General features: G+C 41.4%; 2 protein-coding genes and 1 long non-coding RNA gene across 14 annotated transcripts; 2 read left to right on the forward strand and 1 right to left on the reverse strand.

Moving 5' to 3' along the window:
* Positions 1–684: 684 nt before the first annotated feature.
* Positions 685–9134, forward strand: LOC103462986 (beta-1,3-galactosyltransferase 1-like). Of its 4 annotated transcripts, none has more exons than XM_081605560.1 (4): positions 690–994; positions 5797–5852; positions 5966–6148; positions 7943–9134. In XM_081605560.1, exon 4 carries the CDS (start codon positions 7946–7948, stop codon positions 9083–9085), a length of 1140 nt encoding a protein of 379 aa, XP_081461686.1. In that variant the 5' UTR covers positions 690–994; positions 5797–5852; positions 5966–6148; positions 7943–7945; the 3' UTR covers positions 9086–9134. The 4 variants fall into 4 exon arrangements, with proteins under 4 accessions (XP_008404295.1, XP_008404294.1, XP_081461686.1 ...); XM_081605559.1 differs by lacking the exon at positions 690–994 and adding an exon at positions 5185–5676; XM_008406073.3 differs by lacking the exons at positions 5797–5852; positions 5966–6148; positions 7943–9134 and adding an exon at positions 1191–3932 and having other exon boundaries at positions 685–994.
* On the reverse strand, positions 4662–14690 carry LOC145551185 (uncharacterized). 3 transcript variants are annotated; one of them, XR_014087030.1, is made up of 6 exons: positions 14556–14690; positions 14362–14428; positions 12942–13073; positions 7990–8049; positions 7687–7718; positions 4662–4747 (listed from the first exon to the last, which is right to left on the reverse strand). It is a non-coding gene; the product is annotated as an uncharacterized LOC145551185 (long non-coding RNA). The 3 variants fall into 3 exon arrangements; XR_014087029.1 differs by having other exon boundaries at positions 7990–8052; positions 12937–13073; XR_014087031.1 differs by lacking the exons at positions 4662–4747; positions 7687–7718; positions 7990–8049; positions 12942–13073 and adding an exon at positions 14111–14196.
* Positions 12142–15659, forward strand: LOC103462985 (beta-1,3-galactosyltransferase 1-like). Of its 7 annotated transcripts, none has more exons than XM_008406067.3 (3): positions 13525–13734; positions 13973–14084; positions 14336–15659. In XM_008406067.3, exon 3 carries the CDS (start codon positions 14343–14345, stop codon positions 15576–15578), a length of 1236 nt encoding a protein of 411 aa, XP_008404289.1. In that variant the 5' UTR covers positions 13525–13734; positions 13973–14084; positions 14336–14342; the 3' UTR covers positions 15579–15659. The 7 variants fall into 7 exon arrangements, with proteins under 7 accessions (XP_008404290.1, XP_081461684.1, XP_008404289.1 ...); XM_081605555.1 differs by having other exon boundaries at positions 13973–14062; XM_008406068.3 differs by lacking the exons at positions 13525–13734; positions 13973–14084 and adding an exon at positions 12142–12515.
* Positions 15660–21913: the final 6254 nt, after the last annotated feature.

The raw sequence follows: 21913 nt of genomic DNA on the forward strand, positions 1-21913 counted from the left end.
CTAAAGCAGTAAAATTTGCATATATTACACCAAAGCCACGGATGTCATCAGACAAACTGAACAGCAGGTTGAATGCGCTGCTGCAGTCAGACTCTGTCCTCCCATCAGAGCTGCAGTCCAAAGGCTGAACCTTATCGTGTTGGAGACCTTGGGAAGAAATCATAAATCTTCAAAACTCCCTTTTGTTTGTGTTTTTTCATCAAATGCGTTACAAGTAAAACCGGTTCCTCTGAGCCAGACGAAACTCAAACATCGGAGGACTCGGATGTCATTAGCGCCGGCATCAGCAAAATCTATTTTAAATGGTATTCTCAGCATGACAAACTGCTTACAAATGCAGTTTGGGTAAAATGATTGAAAAAAAGGGGGAACAGGAACTTCCTCAAATTTCAACATTTTTCTTTGACTTTTACAAATTCTTACGAAATCGACTGCAGAAATGATGAAGAGGTGCGAAAACCATGACTGTGCAAACCGAATGATTTCAGAGAACTTGTGGTGAGGACACTTCCCAAGACAAACAGGGACGTTTGTATTAAAATACACATTGGTATTAATTTAAAAATGAACATTTCTGTGGATTTACTGTAAATGGGTCTGAGGAATCAGCAGCAAAACATCCCAGAGCGTCAGAGCGTCACGCCTGGCTCAAGAAGCACCACCTCACATAATGGGAGGTGTTTCTAGGGGCTCCTGAGTCTTCAGCAGGAGGTGGAGCAAACCAAGGTGTGGCTGCAGACCTGCAGGTTAGAACAGAGCAATGAGAAGGGCAGAGCTCCAGGAAAATCTCTTTGACTCTTCCTGTTTTTCTCTTGGCTTGTTGAACCTCCTAATGGGCAGGTGAGCCTCACACATGGGTGCAACAGAATGCTGAAGCAGAGGCATGAATTTTTTAACGGAGCAACACTTCCCTCTGCGAATGGACTCAAACTGACACCCAAATTAAACGTCTGGGCAGCGAAAGGGAGAGCTGCTCAGCTACGGCTGGACAAAGGTATGTAGTAGCTCCTTTAAATGGTTTTGATCTTTGACAAAAAATGAGACTTTCCCCTGTAGTGGTTAAGTAAAAAAGAAGTCTTTATTGGATAACGGAACATGAAGGCATAACGTCACTATCGAATGTACTCAAGCAATTGACTAACTTTTACTGACAACTAAAGTATTTTACTTTTAAATCTCTGTTAAGCCAGAAGATGGAGAATGGCGTCAGACCAGCAGAAAGTATGAGATGTTTTTGCTTCTCACGGCGCCACAGACTTTTCTTACTTCTGGTTCTCGGAGTGGTGCTTTTTGTCTACTGCACCAACATCCGGGACATGGGGTCCGAGTGGAACTCCAAAGAGTGGATGAAGAACCATTCAATGAAACTACTCACTGTGTTTGGAAAACACAGCACCGTCTCCAAAAACACAGGATTTACTGGGCTACCAGATGGAAACACCACTGCTGAGCTTCCTGAAGCCACGAGCGTCACCACAACACAGGAGCCACCGACTCGACGGGTCACCAAGGAGACGCTGGAAACCCAAAATGGCCGACGACGGACAGCGGCTCCTTATGTGTCTCCTGGACCGTACCTGGTGGAGTATCCCTATGAGTACCACTTCACTATCAACGAGGAACTGAAGTGTAAGCAGGAGAAGCCGTTTGTGGTTCTGATCGTACAAGTGGCGCCACGCAACCGAGCTCATCGCGACGTCATCCGTAGCAGCTGGGGAAGCGAGAAGCTGGTTAACAACCAGGTGGTGGCGCTGTTCTTCCTGCTGGGGATGCAGACTGGAGACGATGCAGAGCAGGTCCACCAGCAGCTGCTGCAGGAGAGCAAAGAGCATCAGGACCTGATCCAGGGAGACTTTGTGGACTGCTACAAGAACCTGACCATAAAGACCATGGTGATGCTGGAGTGGCTGAACTCCTGCTGCTCCAGCGCCGCTTACGCCATGAAAATCGATTCCGACATGTTTCTAAATGTTCCCAATCTGGTCAACTTGCTCCTCAAAGCTCCCAGGACCAACTACATGACCGGCCTGGTGGCACACGAAGGAGCTGTGTTGAGGGATCCAAACTCCAAATGGTTCTTACCTCAAGACATTTTCAACGAAAGCATTTACCCTCCCTATGCTTTGGGTCTGGGCTACATTTTGTCTTTGGATCTCACCACAAAGCTCATTGAGGCTTCCAGACACATTAGACCTTTTTACATTGAAGACGTATATTTGGGCCTATGTATGAGACACCTGGGTATCAGTCCAACAGAACCACCAAGTTACTCCTTCCACGTTTTTCCTCTGAGTTACAATCGCTGTCAATACTCCAGGATTATCGCAACCACATGTCCTCAAAATGTGGATCGTGTTTGGATTTGGAGAGACTTTAAAAGGCCGGGTCCGCACTGTTGATCGGTGAAAAAGATTAAATTAAAACAAAGGAACACTTTGTGTTTACATGATTGATTAGAAAACTTATTTGTGTTAAAAACATAATTCAGGACGAGGTTTCCTGCCTAACATGAGGTCTGGAGCCGTTTCGATTACTGGCCAGTTTAAACAAGTAAGTATTTGATGAAATGTTTACTTAAGTATTCAGTAACTGTTTGATTATAAGATCTGATATAATTTATAAAAACAAACATGTAATTAGACAAAAAAACAGGCACGCATAAGCAAATTCTGATATATATATGAGTGTTACAAGATACTGGATTCATGCAGAAAATGCACATCTTTCAACATCTTATTTTTCTTAATATTTTATATATATATATATATATTAATATTTTACCTCCTGTCATCATTAGATGACAGGAGTTTGAGTTTGACGATGACGTTTAAAATATTTATGTTTAAACGTTGCAAAGTGACGATATGTACTGTTAACTGTAGGTTCAAAGGGCAAGTCAGGGTCAGCAGATAGAAAATGACAGAACAACAAAGCTTTTGTAGAGACAGGAGGTCTCACTTTGACATAAACTGTAAGTGTGTTTGGACTTTAGATAAAACATGTTAGATCTTCAGTTAAGAGCAGCGACACTTTGTAATAATAATTGAGTGAAAATAAAAAGTAGGTTGCAGTTAAAATACTTGCAAAAGTAAATTTTTTTAAAACAAAGTAGATGTAACACACTGGAGTTAAATCTGTCTGGTTTGCTCAAATAATGTTGTAGTTTATGTAAACAACCCAGTGTGCTTTACATCACATCAAAGTGCTGACAGAAAGAAAATGGAGCACAAAAAGATTTGCATTAAAGAAACAGGCGTTTCAAACTGCTGCTGCTGCTGAATGTTTTCAGTTCTGATCCGAAGGGCCCAGCAGTTTCTGCTCGTCTTGGGGTTTCAGGATGAGTTTTTCCAGGAAAATGCTGCCTCACCTGGTCTGGTTCTGGTTCTGCCACATTTTTCCAGACTCTTCTCTAAACCTGTGTGGGCATCATCACTGAAAAATGAACAAAACCTTTTTCATTTACATTCTTTTGTGATTCCTGTGCAGATTAATTTACAGGATGATGGTTGTAATTCATGTTTGGGGAAACTTTAATAAACACCTCTGGCCACATGCTTTAAAACACCTGGCAGACTTGAAAGAAGTAAATTTTAGAATATTTTTAATTACAAAAAAACATGCTTGTGATGTAATTTGCCAAAATATATGTGTAGGTTTTGGAGTATAGTTTTAAATATTGTGGGTATTTTTGGTGAAAGCCAGCTTTGATTCCTGCTGCCTGTTTATTAATGGCAGCAGCCATTAATAAACAGTTTATCAGTTAGAAACTGATAAACAGTTTCTAACTGATAAACAGTTAGAAACTGTTTATCAGTTAAACATCGCATTTGGGTCTGTTTGGGATCTTTCAGTCTTTGCATTTAATTATTGACAACGGTGGAAGTTAAAGAACAGTGAAAAACTATTCGAATAAATATGGATTATCTTCACAAGTGGATCAGTCTCTGCGTTTTTTTCTGAGTCTCTGGAAACGAGTTTAGGTTTGAATAAAAAAAAACATCCAGAAGCAAATCAGCTCAGTTGTCTTTCATTTATAGTTTTTATGGTTGATTAAATGAGAAGCAGCTTCTATTTTACATTCCTGGAAACTTCAAAGAGGATTAAACGGTTTGAAAACTGGATTTTAAAGCTAAATCTGTACATTTTTGGTATAAATATGTTATTATGGCTAAAAAGCAGTAAAATTCTAAGCCTTCTTTAATTCTCTGTTTCCACTTTTAATTTTGACATTTCACCCAAACACCGCAGGAAGTGATGCAAACTGAACGGTTTTACAGAACCTGCAGCAGAGACACCTGGAGAGTAAAAACCAGAAGCTCCCAGTGAAGCATTTCCACTCTAAACTGGTTGGGCAGCGTCAGGACGAGTCCCTGAATATTTAGAACAGAAGTCGGGTCAAACCTGCAGGATGTCTGCAGAGCTGAACAAACAGAGCCACGGTTACCTGCCGACAGGTGAATCATGTCGGCAGGTTTTCTAAACGCTTCTGTTTCTCTGCATGATTCTAAAACAGAAACTGAAGTAAATATTCATAACATAAGATTCTTAGCAGTCAAAACCAAACATAACAATGTTTAATTCATTTGACTTTTTCCAAAAATACCAACAACGAAATGCTAATTCAAAGATTTTATTTGATTTCTTTCTTGGTTGGTGTCAGACGTGACCTGCTTTTGCTCCAAGATAACCGTCTCCTCAACTCAGGGGAACATGGACCATGTGCGTCTTTGAAGAGACTTTAAAAATCCTGGTAGAGAAAAAGAATCAAACTAAACCAAAGAGTGTTTCTTGGGCAAGAAGATTCAGAATGTTATTTAATTTGAGAGTGAAGTGAACTTAAAATGAATTAAAAACAGTTTGAAAATCCAATAATGAGACTCTGGAGACTGATTTTAAATCCCGGTTCTGGACAGCCGTTCAGTCCATCGGTTCAGTTTGATCCAACGTTCAGCTTCCTGCCAAAGGAACGGGATTACCAGTCTCCTTGGTAACCGCGTCACCTGCCGCGTTTAGCTTTCAGGTTGTTGACTTCAGGTGTACAAGACATCCAAAAGAGCTTCACCGTTAAAACCCTCACATAACATCAGATTGAATAATTATGATTTTTTTATGCAACCTGTCATCTTCTAAAAAAGATTACGCAGCAATAAAAAAACTAATTATTATTTATTTATTTTTTTTAGAAAGTTGATCAGGAAGTTCTTCTTCCTGATCAAAATATCCTGTTACAGGATATTTTTCTTAATCCTTTTTGAAACCTTAAAATTTAATTTAGGACCCCATTGGGATCAATTTCACACAATAATAAACTTAAATGTTGTGACCACACTGGATTTTACTGGTAAATCTAAATTTACACCGGTAATTTTAAACTATATCCGTGTAACAGGGTTTTTATTTTAACATTACAGATGTGAAGTTTGTTAAAATTGATTTACTTGTTCTTTGAATTCATTGTGTTTAGTCCGCTGATATTTACCGGCGTTCTGTTAGGCCGCCTCTTGGCAGTTGGTGGTTACCGTGGCAACCGGTAACCGATAGCTCCGCTCCCTTTTCCTTTTACCATCAGCAACGATGACACGTATCAGGATCAGCTCTGTTTTCTTCACAAATATTATATTTTGCCTTACAAGTCTCGATGTATACAGAGTTTCATGTGGAAATTTGCCATGTTTTGTATGTTTTTCCACTGTTAACATTATTAATGTTGTGCATTTTATAACTGCTGTCAACTGTTCATTGGGAACCATTGATCTGTTTATGGTTATTTTTTTTTGTATTGTATTTAATGTACAGGGGCAGAAGATGCGGGACAGATGTGAACCACCATCTCGACTTTTCTCTCTTCTGAGGTATGTTTTAATTTTTGACACAAAGTAATGATTCAGTTATCAACTGTGTGACGGTCTTTGATATGTTGGGGTGGACTGAGGTTAACCACCATCTTGATTTTCTCTCTTGTTAGAATAAGTACAGAGAAGCTCAGTTTATGTGTCATGAAATCAACCTGCTGGACCTGAGATGAACAAAGACGGGTTTCACAGGCCGTCCAAAGGCAAACACACCTCCTCACTGCTGGGGAGCAGCAGGTTTTTCATGGACGTTACTGGAACTCTGAGCCATTTGAAGTGTGAGCTGCCAGGTAAAGGTAAGACTGTCACCAACATGACGTGTTGCATTTTCCCTTTGTGCAGATGGTGCTGAAAGACGAGGCTTCTGCATCTGACATATTTGACAAAGGTGCAGGAAAGTCAGACTTGAGCAAGCCTCTGAGAACAGGTTTTGTGACCTTGATCGGCTTCAGCCATGCCGTTCATTTCCAGTCCTTTCATGTTCATGGACACAACATGCATTCCTGAACAGCGAAGTGTTCAGGAATGCATGCAGCATCCATCAGCTCGGATGCTGGATGGGTGGAAATCCAAATATTGCAAAATGACCTCCACCTCAAAGCCAATCAATCAAGCTGCACCAAACCTTTGGCGCCTTGTTGACAAAGTACGGAAGCACATTGCATTCACCAGAGAAAACATGTCTAACTGAGGAAGAGCAAATCTCCAACAAACAGGGAAACTGACTGCGTCAGGCGCTTGGTGAGGCATTTTGGCTCATCAGCCACAGAGAAGGTAGAACTTTAGTTTTTCTGAACGAGTCAGACGTCAGGCTGTGACGTTATTTGCTGGAAACCACAGAGAAATGTCGTTTTTTGAGAAATTATTTTGGAAAAAATGAAAGTGTTTGATGCGAGCATGTAACGGAGGATTCTTTCTGTTTGTTTCGTCGGCTGTATGTGATGGTTTTCTGCTCTGTGGTGGTTGTTGAAATTCAGTTTTGTTTGTTAAATAACGTGTCTAATCTTTTTGTTTTGGTTTTATTGCATAAATATTCTCTGTGCCATTAAATCACGATGCGCTGGATTTAATCCTGCTGCTCAAAATCAGCATTTCTGGAGGATAATTGTAATCTATGTTACATGTTTTTTAAGATGTACGTGTTTTGAGCCTTTTGCCTTGAACAACATCTGGGTTAACACTGAATATAGCAGATTAATAAATGTTTGGGATTATTATAAGAATAATGATTACGTTGAAAACAAACACCAGATTTCTGTGCCATATCATCACTTTTTAAAAAAGAATAACCTCTGCATTTTTAATAATCAGCTCAAAATGTTATATAATTTCAAAATACATTCAAGGATTTTTAAAAACTATTTTTTGCGTTGATTATCATAAAATGCTGTTTTGTTTCCTTCTGAAGTCAGATTTTGTGACAGTATTACATAATTCTGTACCACAAACAGTTGGTTTATTAAAGCGCATTGATGGTTAATGTTCATTATACTCTCAGAAAATGAAAATTAATCACTAATAAAAACGCTGGTTCTCTGTGAAGAAGAGTCAGCGAAACACAACGCCACTAAATGACGCCTTCCCAGTTATCACATAATTATGAGATATAATTATAGGTGATCTTGTAATTACGAGTTATTATCTTGTCAAATTAACTATTTGTCACACTGCAAAGCGCTGCGTTTAAAAAAACATTTTAATATGTTTGCAAGATTAGAGGAAAAGCAGTTCAATCAACATGTCAGACAAAATATTCAGGATTTATTTGGACAAAATTGAAATATTTCAGTAATGTCCGACTGTCTGATGTGTTTTCAGGAACATTGCTGTTTACCTTGAACTTCCTGCTGGTTCACCTGCATTTCCCTGTGGGACAACAAAAGATTGCTATTTCATTTTATTATAATCTATAAAAAACATTTCAGAGCTTCCCGTTTTCAAACATGGTTTGGTTTTGGAAATCATTAAGAGGATAAAAGATTTCTTTAATCACTTTGTTAATTTCTAGACAATAAACTGAATACTTGGCAAATCAGAAGGTTAAGCATTAAAATTATGTTTTAATTACATTTTTTTTGTTTTCCAACCAGAAAATGAGGAGAACTGATGAACCCGCAGAAGACAAGAGCTGTCTCACCATGTCACGAAGTCAGTGCTGCTTCTTCTTCATGTTGGTTCTGGGGGTTGTGCTTTTTTCCTGCTGCACAAACATAAGAAACATGGAACCTGAGTGGAACTTTACATGGCTGATGCTAAATAACTCAACAAACACCACTGCTGAGCTTCCTGAAGCCACGAGCGTCACCACAACACAGGAGCCACCGACTCGACGGGTCACCAAGGCGACGCTGGAAACCCAAAATGGCCGACGACGGACAGCGGCTCCTTATGTGTCTCCTGGACCGTACCTGGTGGAGTATCCCTATGAGTACCACTTCACTATCAACGAGGAACTGAAGTGTAAGCAGGAGAAGCCGTTTGTGGTTCTGATCGTACAAGTGGCGCCACGCAACCGAGCTCATCGCGACGTCATCCGTAGCAGCTGGGGAAGCGAGAAGCTGGCTAACAACCAGGTGGTGGCGCTGTTCTTCCTGCTGGGGATGCAGACTGGAGACGATGCAGAGCAGGTCCACCAGCAGCTGCTGCAGGAGAGCAAAGAGCATCAGGACCTGATCCAGGGAGACTTTGTGGACTGCTACAAGAACCTGACCATAAAGACCATGGTGATGCTGGAGTGGCTGAACTCCTGCTGCTCCAGCGCCGCTTACGCCATGAAAATCGATTCTGACATGTTTCTAAATGTTCCCAATCTGGTCAACTTGCTCCTCAAAGCTCCCAGGACCAACTACATGACCGGCCTGGTGGCACACGGAGGACGAGTCTCCAGGGATCCCAAGTCCAAGTTCTACGTGCCTGTGGATCTGGTCAGCCATCGTTTCTACCCTCCCTATGCTTTGGGTCTGGGCTACATTTTGTCTTTGGATCTCACCACAAAGCTCATTGAGGCTTCCAGACACGTTAAACCTCTTTACATTGAAGACGCATATTTGGGCCTATGTATGAGACACCTGGGTGTCCGTCCAACAGCACCACCAAACTGGAACCTCTTCCGTGTTTTGCCTTTGAAATACAGTCGCTGTGCGTACTCCAAGGTCATCGCCACCACAGTTCCAGAAAACATGGATCGTGTGAAGACTTGGAAAGACTTTAAGAAACCGGGTCGGTACTGTTGATTAGTAAAACATATATTAGAAGAAAATAAAGGAGCGCTTTACATATTTACATTATAGTTTGATTAGAAAATTTAATTAATGTTATTAGTGACTTCAGGAGGAAGTTCTCCTGCCTAAATGGTTGGTTCCTTTGCTGTTTGATCATCAAATCTGATTTAAAGTGACTATAAAAAAATTATCATACAACTATAATCACAAAATAAATCAGAAGAAACATTTTTGTTATTTATATGTTCATAAACATAAAGCTTCTGTATCTAATACCTAAATACTTGTGTTAAAACTTTTCAAAGTATTTCAGTTTCGATATTTGCTGTTTATTTTATGTTTAAACTTCAGACAGAAAAACAACAGAACAACAAAGCTGTTGTATAAACAAGAGGTCTCACTCTGCTCCGTTTCTGTGTTTGGAGCATTTTCAGATAAAAATGTCTGACCTCCAGCTGGGCGGAGCAGCCGATAACTAAACTATGCTAAGCTAAGCTAAATGCTGCCTCACCTGGTTTGGTTCTGAGTTTAGGTTTGAGTAAAACATCCAGAAGCAAATCGGCTCAGTTGTCTTTAATTTATAGTTTTTATGGTTTTAGAACATGAGATGCAGCTTCCATGTCACATTCCTGGAAACCATAAACAGGATTTAATCTGGATTTAATCTGGATTTAATCTGGATTTTAAAACTAAATCTACTCTTCCAGTGATATTTCTACAAGAGATTGGGTAGTTTGAAGTATTTTAAGTGTTAAAATGACTCACTGTCTTGTGGAAATAACTGAAAGAGTTAAATTAAGACCAATTCTGAGAAGGACCAGACTCAGCACGGTGTTGATTTAACTAGGCCAAATTTGCTGTGTGAGTGTTTTTGGAGAATCTTTGAAGTTCAGGTTGGTCCTGCTGATCAGAAAATATGGATAAGATAAATTAATGTCAATCTGAAGGGAACCTAAAATGAAACTGATTTCCCATCATGTAGGTCAGGTCCTCCAGGGCTACACTGCAAAAACACAAAATCTCACCAAGTATTTTTGCAAATATTTCAGTAAACTTGAAATTGCTTACAAGTGACAACTAACTTACACGTAATATCTTGTTTATACAAGATATAGGAGCTTGTTTATAGTCAATAATACTTGAATATTTATAAGAAATACTAGCTCCACTGCCAGGTCCACAAGGATCTTTGATTATTTGGAAGGAATGAGAAGCTGCTGATGTGAGGAACTCAAATAATTAAATGTTGTGGAGGTGAATTAACAGCCATGAGGATTTTATTCTGACCAGAGAAAAGCACCAAATGAGAAACACAGATTTCAGGTTCTCCCTCTGAACAGACAGACTGGATTTGATCTAAATAAACATCTTATTTTTCACGTGGAAACATTTATTACTGATGCATTTTCAACCTACAAACAACTGTAAGCTTGTCTAAGCTTTAAAAGAGAAAACTTGGGTTGTTTTTTAAATCAAATCTTTTTCAAATGAATTATCTTTAAGGGAAGGAAAACACTGTTTAACTCAACTCATTGGATTATTTCATGCTGTTAAGAAGCAATAAGATTTTCTGCAACGTTTAAGTTCTAGAATGTGTGCATGTGATCCTTTTGTCTGTGAAATGTTGGTTACCTTTTGGGTGTGTCCTGGTAGCGGCCATCTTGGAACCTACTAAGGAGGAGGCCCGCCTCAAACCCAGCTCTTACATAGAAGGAGCCATGTTTGCTGGAGTTTGATTGGCTGGGAGGTTAATTGAGAAGGCGGGGACAACGGTATATAAAGAGACTGCTGGCTGAGCCTCGAGGAGAGAGAAACGAGTTAGCAGATAGCTTTGCTAAGAGTGCCGCAAGAAAGGAAACTGTTGATTGGAATATTAAGATAAGTAAAAAAGAGATTAAAAATATTATAAAGGAATACGTCAAGAGAGAATGGCAAAAACAGTGGGACAGAGAGGAAAAAGGAAGATTTTACTATAATATCCAAAAAAAAAGTTGGAGAATGTAGGAAAGATAACAGAAGTAAAAATGAAGAAGATGTTATTTCTAGAATTAGGTTTGGACACACAGGACTAAATAATACCCTTAAGTTAATTAACAAACATAGCACAGGTTGTTGTCAGTGTGGTGAATTAGAAACAGTACAACACATTTTCTTAGAATGCAATAAATATGTACGGGAAAGAGAGATTCTACGGAGAGAATTAAAAAATAATAAAAATAATTTGAATATTAGAGAGTTATTTCAGAGATCATCAGGGGATATCATTTTTGATAGTATTTTTAGTTTTCTTAGAAGGACGGGTCTTATGAGAAGGATATAAGCTTCTGATCCATACTCCAACCTGGAAGGTGGCGGTAATGCACCTTAAAGTTGTTTGCCAACCGCCATAAAACCAAAAAGAAGAAGAAGAAGCCTCGAGGAGAGAGAAACTGAAAGCTGAGACTGAAAGCCAGGAAACTGATGGAAAAGATGCCATTTTTGTCTTGTCTGTGAACTATGCTGTGCTGAAGGAGGCCTAATAAACCACCTTTGTTTATGCTACAGCCAACTTTGCTGAGTTTTCCTTCCACACCTCTCAGTGTAACACATGCATTTTGCTGAAGTGTAACCTTAAGACTCAGTTGGGTAAGCTTTTAAAATAACGGGTAACTTTTTAAGATGTGGTTGGATACAGATGGAAAGTTCACCAGTTTGAGGCAGACATACATATTACACCTTCAGCTAAGCTACAAACTCTCATTCCTTTCTGCAACCTTGATTTAACTTCAGCTTGACTTTTAATTTAACTTATTTTACCTGAGCTTTTACCTGTTTTGTTTGATTGTTGTTACCCTGAAACAAAAAGTGATGCAGGAAAGAACGGATTTCTCCAAAGGTTTTCACCACAAGACTCTTTTTAAAGTGCTAAAAACCCTGGGAGCAGCTCCAACAGCCTGGTGTTTGCTTTAAAAAGTAAACCAAAGGACAACCTGCTGCTGTGACGTCAATTTACAGGTAATCCTTCAACGTCATTAGCTGCAGGTCAGGGAACGTTCAGCAGATCCATGTCTGGGGAAAAGGAATTGTTTTCAGAGGGTTTTTATCAAGTAGGTTCTGTAAAGTGTTGCAGTAGTTTGGCTTAAGTTGATTATTTTTAGGAAAATGTTACAGATTCCTTTCTGAGTCAAAGAAAACTCGTTTTGATTCGTGTCATGACTCTGGGACCCGCCTCGCGTAAACATGTTGGAGGCCTCTGGGGCCCGCAGCGTTTTCACTCTGCGCCGTCTTTTACGATGGGTGGCCTCCATGTTTACAGATCAGCTTCAGAGGTGTAAGGAACTACGGGCAACGCAACTATTTAAAGCAGGAGCAAATAAAGGTGCGGCTGGTGTCCTGCTGTTTGGCGCAGAAACACAGAGCCCGGGTTTAACGAGGCGTACAGTGGAGCGCAGCTCTGACAAAGGTACGTAGGTTTTCTTTTGTTTTTTAACTCTCTGGTCTTGGCATTTAAGGCATGCCATACAGAGCAGCTGGCGAGCCAGGACAGATTTGCTCTGTGGCGTTAAAGATGGTCCATCAAGGTCTTCCTCCCAGATTTGTTGCACGTTTTCTTTAATTCTAATTATGCTCTTTTTAATAACCACACAGTATTATTTTTTCTCATGCTGTAAATTTGGCCTGTCGTTCTTAATTTGTGCTTTTGATATTTCTTACGTGTGTGTGAATTTGCACGCTTCCATTCTGGTGTTTGTGAACCTCAGAGCAGCCTCTGCCAAACCGAACGCGTCTCAGGCGGGACGCTGCAGATTTGGATCGACTCAGCAGTGGCTTTTGTGGCGAGTTTAACATTTGCATATTTTACATTACACTTTGAATGTTGTTACCCGACTTTGGCAAAGAAGATGACTTGCATGGCTGATGGACGGTGAGCTGCAGCTGCAGTTAGTTTCTGAGGAGGACGCTGACGTGTTGCAGCTTTGCCAAACGTTTCCTGCCATGAGGTTTGGATGGTCGCTCTGGTCTGAAACACATGAAAACCAGCTCAGATTAACTAACTCCCCCAATAGGTATTGTGTAGATTGTACTTGATAATGAATAAAAACTTGATTAAGAAGAGAAAAAGCTTTGGTTGGTCACAACTGTTTGCGTTTTATGAATTTGTGTTCATGTAAATCTTCAGCCTTTATGTTGTGGGTCTGATGTTTTTGTGTTTCAGCCCCTGTTTCCCTGCTGCCTTTTTTTTTCTTGGTGAAACCTCAAGATTTTCTTCACATAGAGAAATTATTTCTTATTTCAGTATATTTCACTGAGCCAGTTCATTCTTTCAGTTTGTTCAGTACTTGAGTTTTGGATTTGCTCTTTGAATCATCGTCTCGTTCTAGATTATTCCCCGTTAGCTTAGTTTCTCCTTTCAGGTGTTATTTTCGTTAGATTTAGCAATTATTTCTGTTATTGAAACAGAAATGACGACAGTTTGTTTGTCACTTTGCCATTTTCTCCCCTTCATCATTTGTCTCTGCTTCCTTCCCAGCTGCAGTCAGTTTCCCTGATTACGTCCTTCGTCGTCTCCGCTCTGCATTTCTTCCTCTCAGGCTCATTTCTGGCCGTCGGTTCCTTCGGTTTGCTCTGTCTGTGCTTTGCCATTGGTTCTCATCATCTCATGTTCTGAGTTTCCAGTTTTTGTAAGTGTTTTAGACCTTATTCATGAAATCATGGCTCAAATGACAACCCTGTTCTGTCTGCACACTACATGACATCAGTATTCAAGAATTCACACTTTTAGACATTTAAAAGTAGATAAACTCACACAAAAGGTTTGACCTACATGTTGAAATGTTGCCAGTTCAAACACTCGGATGAGTCTCCATTTCTTTTTGATTTTCTTTGGTTCTGCCTGTGAAAACCTCTGCATGTCTGTAGTCTTTAAAGCTCTTCCTGGTCTCGGCCCTCCGGATCTACGGAGCCGATCCCTGAGATCCGACTCTCCTCTCATCTGCTCGTCTCTCCACCGTGAGGAGAAACTTGATGTCTGGTCTGAAAAGTCATCGTTTTAGATTAGACTATTCTTCTTAGCTCATTTCTTCCCATCTCTTTTCCCTGCACTTCTTTTGCTTTAAATTGTCCCTTGAGTGTCCTGAAAGAAGCTTTCAGATAAAATGTATTATTATTATTATTAGATATTTATTTTAACCACTTTGTGTAAAAATGGTCATCTAAATGCTTTGGTAATTCAGAAGGATAAACATTAATATAACGTTTAAATTTCTTTCATTTGGTTTCCAGACAGAACATGAAGAACAGTGATGGACCTTTTACTCTGTCACGAAGTCAGTGCTGCTTTGTCATGTTGGTTCTGGGAGTTGTGGTTTTTTCCTGCTGCACAAACATAAGAAACATGGAACCTGAGTGGAACTTTAAATGGTTGATGCTAAATAATTGGACAAAACTCTTGACATTCAGGAATCAAAGCTTTGTCACAAACATCTTATCTGCATGTCCTCACCTTCAGCACGTCACACCTGAGCCACTGACTCAACGTCTGATGCTAAATAACTCAACAAACACCACTGCTGAGCTTCCTGAAGCCACGAGCGTCACCACAACACAGGAGCCACCGACTCGACGGGTCACCAAGGAGACGCTGGAAACCCAAAATGGCCGACGACGGACAGCGGCTCCTTATGTGTCTCCTGGACCGTACCTGGTGGAGTATCCCTATGAGTACCACTTCACTATCAACGAGGAACTGAAGTGTAAGCAGGAGAAGCCGTTTGTGGTTCTGATCGTACAAGTGGCGCCACGCAACCGAGCTCATCGCGACGTCATCCGTAGCAGCTGGGGAAGCGAGAAGCTGGTTAACAACCAGGTGGTGGCGCTGTTCTTCCTGCTGGGGATGCAGACTGGAGACGATGCAGAGCAGGTCCACCAGCAGCTGCTGCAGGAGAGCAAAGAGCATCAGGACCTGATCCAGGGAGACTTTGTGGACTGCTACAAGAACCTGACCATAAAGACCATGGTGATGCTGGAGTGGCTGAACTCCTGCTGCTCCAGCGCCGCTTACGCCATGAAAATCGATTCTGACATGTTTCTAAATGTTCCCAATCTGGTCAACTTGCTCCTCAAAGCTCCCAGGACCAACTACATGACCGGCCTGGTGGCACACGGAGGACGAGTCTCCAGGGATCCCAAGTCCAAGTTCTACGTGCCTGTGGATCTGGTCAGCCATCGTTTCTACCCTCCCTATGCTTTGGGTCTGGGCTACATTTTGTCTTTGGATCTCACCACAAAGCTCATTGAGGCTTCCAGACACGTTAGACCTCTTTACATTGAAGACGCATATTTGGGCCTATGTATGAGACACCTGGGTATCAGTCCAACAGAACCACCAAACTGGAACCTCTTCCGTGTTTTGCCTTTGAAATACAGTCGCTGTGCGTACTCCAAGGTCATCGCCACCACAGTTCCAGAAAACATGGATCGTGTGAAGACTTGGAAAGACTTTAAGAAACCGGGTCGGTACTGTTGATTAGTAAAACGCATCCTGTGCTGATGATTCTGTTTTCCATGAAACTTGGATATTGTAAATGGGAATAAAGAGCTAATCTTAGTTCAGTGCAGAGAAGATAAATGGAAATTGTTCTGGGAATTTGCCAGGTGAAGGAGGAAATTCTGGATATCATCAGTTTTCATTTGACTTTTAGTTCTGTAACCATGAATACAGGTATTTTTTTTTCTCTCGGTCATAAAATTATATAAGATTTCCATAGCAACATGTGAGAAAACGGAAAACATGAGACACTTAACTGGTTTTATATAATCTTTAAATGTTGTATTAGGAGCGAAGAGGTAAAAGTGCTGATTGTGGAAGTTATTTTTTGAACATATTGGTTCCTGACATTCAGCTAAACATGAATTCATAACAAAATGCTGAGAGATTCAGCAGTTTAGTGAGAAACGGACATGAAGACACTCAGATATGTGGGTCTAAAATAATAAAGCAGGAAGGGAAATATGAAAACAACCCAAACGTTTATATTTTTAAATGTCAGTTTATAAAATGTTGCTGGTCGTTTAGTTGAAGCTGTTTTAAAACGTCAGCATTATGAACATCATGTTCATAAAAATGCTTTTTTTTATTTCCACTCCAAACATAAAACTGTCTTTTTTTATAAAACCTTTTGAAAATGTGTGTGGGATGGAGTTACCCAAATATTAGCCGGATTTCTCTTCAATGCTGTTGAATAATGCGATATTTGAATTAATTTTGCCTCAAGAAACAATTTCCTGACATCACTGGAGCTATCAATCAACACAGTCTGTTGGTTTATATCAACTAAATTCACTTTTTCCTCAATTTAATCCTCTGTATTAAGTCATGTAACCGCTGACAGTCAGGGAGTGGAGACATCATCCTGTGTTGTGAGTAAATTGTTTGCAGCTTTTTGAGAATTCAGCTTTTGGTGCAAACATGCGGATCTTTCATCCTGGTCCTTGTAAAAAGCTCGAGCTGTCTACGTTAAAAAGCTGGATGCAGTCCTGGTCGTCTGTAAACTGACTGGAAGTTTCTCCTTCATGTACCTGAACAGCACTAAGACTTTCTGCTGGTCTTAAGGGAAATGTTGGATAAATGTTTTAATCGAATGGCTCTGTTTGCATGAATGACTAACCAGTCAATAGTTCACTCAGCTGGATGTCAGAACACAGCGGAAAACTCAACACACCTTCTTTTATTACTGCTTGTGTGATGCACACAGGTTAAAGTTTAGATTCACCTGATAACACATGTAGCCTTTTATACCTGTAAGCCAAAGTTGAAATTGAGTCTTGAAATATAGATTCATGTTGGTTTTTGTGGTCATGGCTGTTCTGAAGTGCTCAGCAGTTTAACATGTTTGATCAAGAAAATCATCATTGGACCATCCTGCAGACTGTTTAAACAGAAAAGTACATTTGTTTTCAGATATGGTGAAATATAATTAACAAATGGACTGAGACGCTGCCCTGCGACAGACTGGCGACCTGACCAGGTGACCTGTCCAGGTGACCACGCCTCTCGACCAGAACATCAGCTGGAGAGGAACCAGCAACCCTCCTGACCCACTAAGGGATCAGGGTGCTAGAAAATGGATGGATGGACTGAGACGCAGAGCTGTTGCCTTGCAGCAAGAAGGTTCTGGGTTCGATTCCCGGTCTTTCTGCATGGAGTCTCCATGTTCTCCCTGTGCATGGTGGGTTTTCTCCAGGTACTCCGGTTTCCTCCCACAGTGCAGAAACATGACTGTCAGGTTAATTGGCCTCTCCAAATTGCCCCTATGTGTGAGTGTGTGTGTGCATGGTTGTGTGCCCTGTCTGTCTCTGTTGCCCTGTGACAGACTGGTGACCTGTCCAGGTGACCCCGCCTCTCGCCCAGAACGTTACCTGGAGAGGAACCAGCAACCCTCCTGACCCACTAAGGGACAAGATGTTAGAAAATGGATGGATGGACTGAGACGCTCCACACTGACATCATGTGGATGTAATTTGCACTGCAGCTAAACGGAGGAACAAAACCAGCTCTGAATCCACTGTATTTCTAAGGTCTTTTCTATTAATGCGTAATAAAATGATTTGGTGTTGAAGAGGATCTGAAAACATTTCATCCTAACTGCAGAGACACAAGAGATGAAGCCAAATGTAGCAGCAAAACTGAGCAAACTTCACGACCCAACAGCCTGTAGAGCCTTCATGGCAACAACAGGAGGTTTTTCTGTCCGACTGTCACATCGCTGCTGATGAACTTTGACCCACGCTCCACGTGTTTCTCCACAGCTCTCTGAAGGTTTCAGACAGCATTTCAATCAGGTCGTGGTCTGAACTTTGATGATTTTCCTTATAAATGTTCTGCTGCGTTTGGGATCATCATCTTATTGATGACCCAGTTTGTGTCAGGATTCTGGTGTGTGTGTTTTTGTGAGAGTGAGAGTTCTCTTTCAGAGACGATCTTTGTTGGAGGGCGGGTCAGGCTCTTCGCAGGCTGCACACCTGGTGATAACCACCTCATCTGCAGCCTGGGGTCTGAAGGAGCTGCAGGAGCTTCACGCTCAGCTGGACCATCAGCCCAGATGGTCTCCAACCTGACCTGGGAGTTTCTTTAGTGTTGTTTGTTTTTTTGGTGGGTGGGGGAGTTGCCCCGGAAAAGCCGGAAAAGGGTAGAGAGCCTTCTCCGGGTCAGGGGGGTCGTCCTGCCTCAAGTGGAGGAGTTTAAGTATCTGGGGATCTTGTTCACGAATGAGGGAAGAGGGGAGCGGGAGATCGACAGGCGGATTGGGGCAGCGTCTGCCGTGAAGCGGGCGCTGTACCGGTCCGTCGTGGTGAAGAGAGAGCTGAGCCAAAAAGCGAAGCTCTCGATTTACCGGTCGATCTACGTTCCCACCCTCATCTATGGTCATGAGCTTTGGGTCATGACCGAAAGAACGAGATCACGGGTACAAGCGGCCGAAATGGGTTTCCTCCTCCGCAGGGTGGCTGGGCTCTCCCTTAGAGAGAGAAGCTCGGTCATCCGGGAGGGACTCAGAGTAGAGCCGCTGCTCCTCCACGTCGAGAGGAGCCAGTTGAGGCTCGGGCATCTGGTCAGGATGCCTCCTGGACGCCTCCCTGGTGAGGAGTTCAGGTCCCACCGGGAGGAGGGGAGACCCAGGACACGCTGGAGGGACGATGTCTCTCTATGGCCTGGAAACGCCTTGGGGTTCCTGGAGGAGCTGGAAGAGGCTGGGGAGGGAAGTCTGGGCCTCCAGAGGCTGCTGCCCCCGAGACCCGACCCCGGATAAGATGGATGGACGGATGGATGGATGGATGGATGGATGGATGCGGATTAAAGTTGCATGTTTACTGAAACCCTCCTCTAATCTTTGCTTCTTGTGCTCCTAAGTTTAACACATTTATCCCTTTAAACCTCTGAGCCAAAATTGAAATTGAGTCTTGAAATATTTTACTCTGTGTAATGCATCCGTACGCATAATTACCATTTCACTCTCTGAGAGAACCGGAAGGAAACCTTGCACTTTTACACCATGTTCTAATTTTGTGAGATGCACCAGTACATACCGAGGTGCCAGACGATGAAGCAGACCACCGACCTCAGAGATGACCTCCCTGATGCTCTGCTGCTTCGGATTCGGCCCTTTCGCCACAGCAGTTCCTGGAACACAGATCACTTCACTCACCTAGAACAAACCGGTTAGGACTTTTAAACCAACTCTCCAGCATAATTGAGTCCAATTCTTAATTCTACTTTAGCTATGAAACAAAAATTATAAAAAATGAAGGACTCACAGCTACGTAAAAATTATAATCCTGGAATTGTTTTTCTCATTTTAGTCTAGAGAATTTCCAAAACACGCATCGATACGTACGTCTGTGTTTTGCTTCACGCCAGCGTGGAAACATGAAGACGGTTGGAAAAAGCTTTAATTGTTCCACAAAGAGGAAATTCAGGTAAACGCAAAGCCTTGAAGCAAAACCTCCCTCACCAACCAGTGGTGGAGCAAAACAACTCTGCAGGGCTTCTCCAGCTTCCTGTGGACACTTTCTCTCGGTCCTGTTCTGTGCAGGTCGTCTCTGAACGACGACTTTGCATTTCAAACACCAATCAAGAATCAGAAGATTTCAGATCACGAAGCCTTGAAGCAAAGTTGATGATCCTCCTTGCTGCACCAAAAACCTGCTGATGACCATCTGGCTTTACTTCCTGTTGGTTTTCAACCAGGGCTTTTAAAATAAACACCTGGTTTTATGCATAACGGGTCCATAAGGGGTTTATGTAATGATCCCTGAACATCGTTTTTGATTTTTTAGGATTGACACTTTGCTTTTCCCACTTTAATTTAATCCTTATGTAGTTGTATGTGGATACAAACCTAGTGGTTGACAAACAATAAATAAATAGTTATAGTTTTATCCTTTTTGCAACACTGGGACCAACATGCTATCCGTCCATCCATTTCCTTTACGCCCAGTGGGGTCAGGAGGTTCTGGTGCCTCTCCAGCTGTTAAGGGGCGAGAGGCGGGGTCACCCTGGACAGGTCGCTGGTCCATCGAAGGGCAACACAGAGACAAGCAACCATGCACACACACACACACACACACACACAAACACACCTAGGGAGAATCTAGAGAGACCAATTAACCCAGGGGTGTCAAACTCCAGTCCTCAAGGGCCGCTGTCTTGCAGTTTTTATATGTGCCACAGATACAAACACTGGAATGAAATGGTTTAATTACCTCCTTCTTGTGTAGATACGTTTTCCAGAGCCTTTCTAATTACCTAATTATTCTATTCAGGTGGTGCAGCAGACGCACATCTAAAAGTTGCAGGGCAGCGGCCCTCGAGGACTGGAGTTTGACACCTGTGAATCACCTGACAGTCATGTTTTTGGACAGTAGGAGGAAGCTGGAGAACCCGGAGAAAACCCACCATGCACAGGGAGAACATGAAACTCCATGCAGAAAGGCCGGGAATCGAACCCAGAACCTTCTTGCTGCAACGCAACTGATCTCCAAAGTGCTATGATTAAATATAAAAATGTTGCTTCTACTCATTCTAATTTGACATCTCTTGCTAACTGCTGCCACCTGGTGGAGATGAAGTAGCTATGACAACACAGGCATTCTGTATTTATAATCTAGGAAATAGCGCCCCCTTCACTTCTGGAGCGCAATGGTCCCAGTTCCAAATAAGGTACGAGACTGACAGTGGTCCGTCCCGCCCCTTAAACATCAAGATTTCTTTTAATTCACAGCTTATTTTGCCAATCACAGTATTTTAAGATCCAAAACGAAATGAAAGGCCGTGAGTGGCTGTTTCTGGAAACACTTCCAGCTTGGATATTTGAAAAATACACCGTCTATTTATTGCACAAAGAGACAAAAGAATAACTTTTCATCGTCTTTGGGACCACTTTGACAGGTGGAAGAGGTAAAAATAGTTTCTGTCCCTTTTGAGCTGCAGCAGATATTCAGAACCTGTTGCTGCAGCTCAAAAACACAATGAATAGAATTTTAAGAATATCAGTTGAAATAATTGTCAGCTAATTTAGTTATTGACTAATTGCTAACTGTAGTGTACAGACTCTAAAACAGGCCATTTTCTGGAAGAACAACACAAATACAGCAGTAATTTTGCAAAAACTCTTAAATCCTGGGTTAAAAATAACCCGACCTGTAACCAGAATCGGACCAAACCAACCAACGCTGGGTTGTTTTTACTAAACAGAGTTGGACTGAACCAGCATGCTGGGTTGGGAAACTATCCAAAGATTAAATTGACCAGTGGGTTGAAACTCTTAACCCATTACATGGATTATTAAACCACCATATTTGGAGAAAAAATAATCACCATTTAAAAAGTGGATTAAAAAACAATCTCACTACCTGAAAACTACTTTTATTTCCATGTGATACTTTTATACAGCCAGCAGAATTAAAATGTTACAGAACCTATAATGAAAAGTGTTTTAAAGTATATAATTAAATCACAACTAATTCGCCATTATTTGGTCAGGTGTGTTACATAAAGGCAACAATTAATACAAACAGAACAATTTCAGTCATTAAACAAGAAGCAACTTCATCAACACTTTAGTATTTTTGTAGCATGAGGGGTTAAATTCTGATGACTAACTGATTAATCATCAGAATAATATTGCTTTTCAGTTTTATTAAAAATAATTTGCTGTTTATGTTCCTGAATGAACAAAGTGATGTGGTTGGATTTGAAACAGTTTTTCCTGGAAGCCCTCAGGCTGTCTTGGGACGGACGGTTCTGTCTGGTTTTAGTTTGTAAAGTCTCTCACCAGCAGGTCAAAGGTCAGGGATAAACAGCTA

This window comes from Poecilia reticulata, chromosome 3 (assembly GCF_904066995.2).
Source record: "Poecilia reticulata chromosome 3, P_reticulata-male-v2, whole genome shotgun sequence".
Lineage (NCBI taxonomy): Eukaryota > Metazoa > Chordata > Actinopteri > Cyprinodontiformes > Poeciliidae > Poecilia > Poecilia reticulata.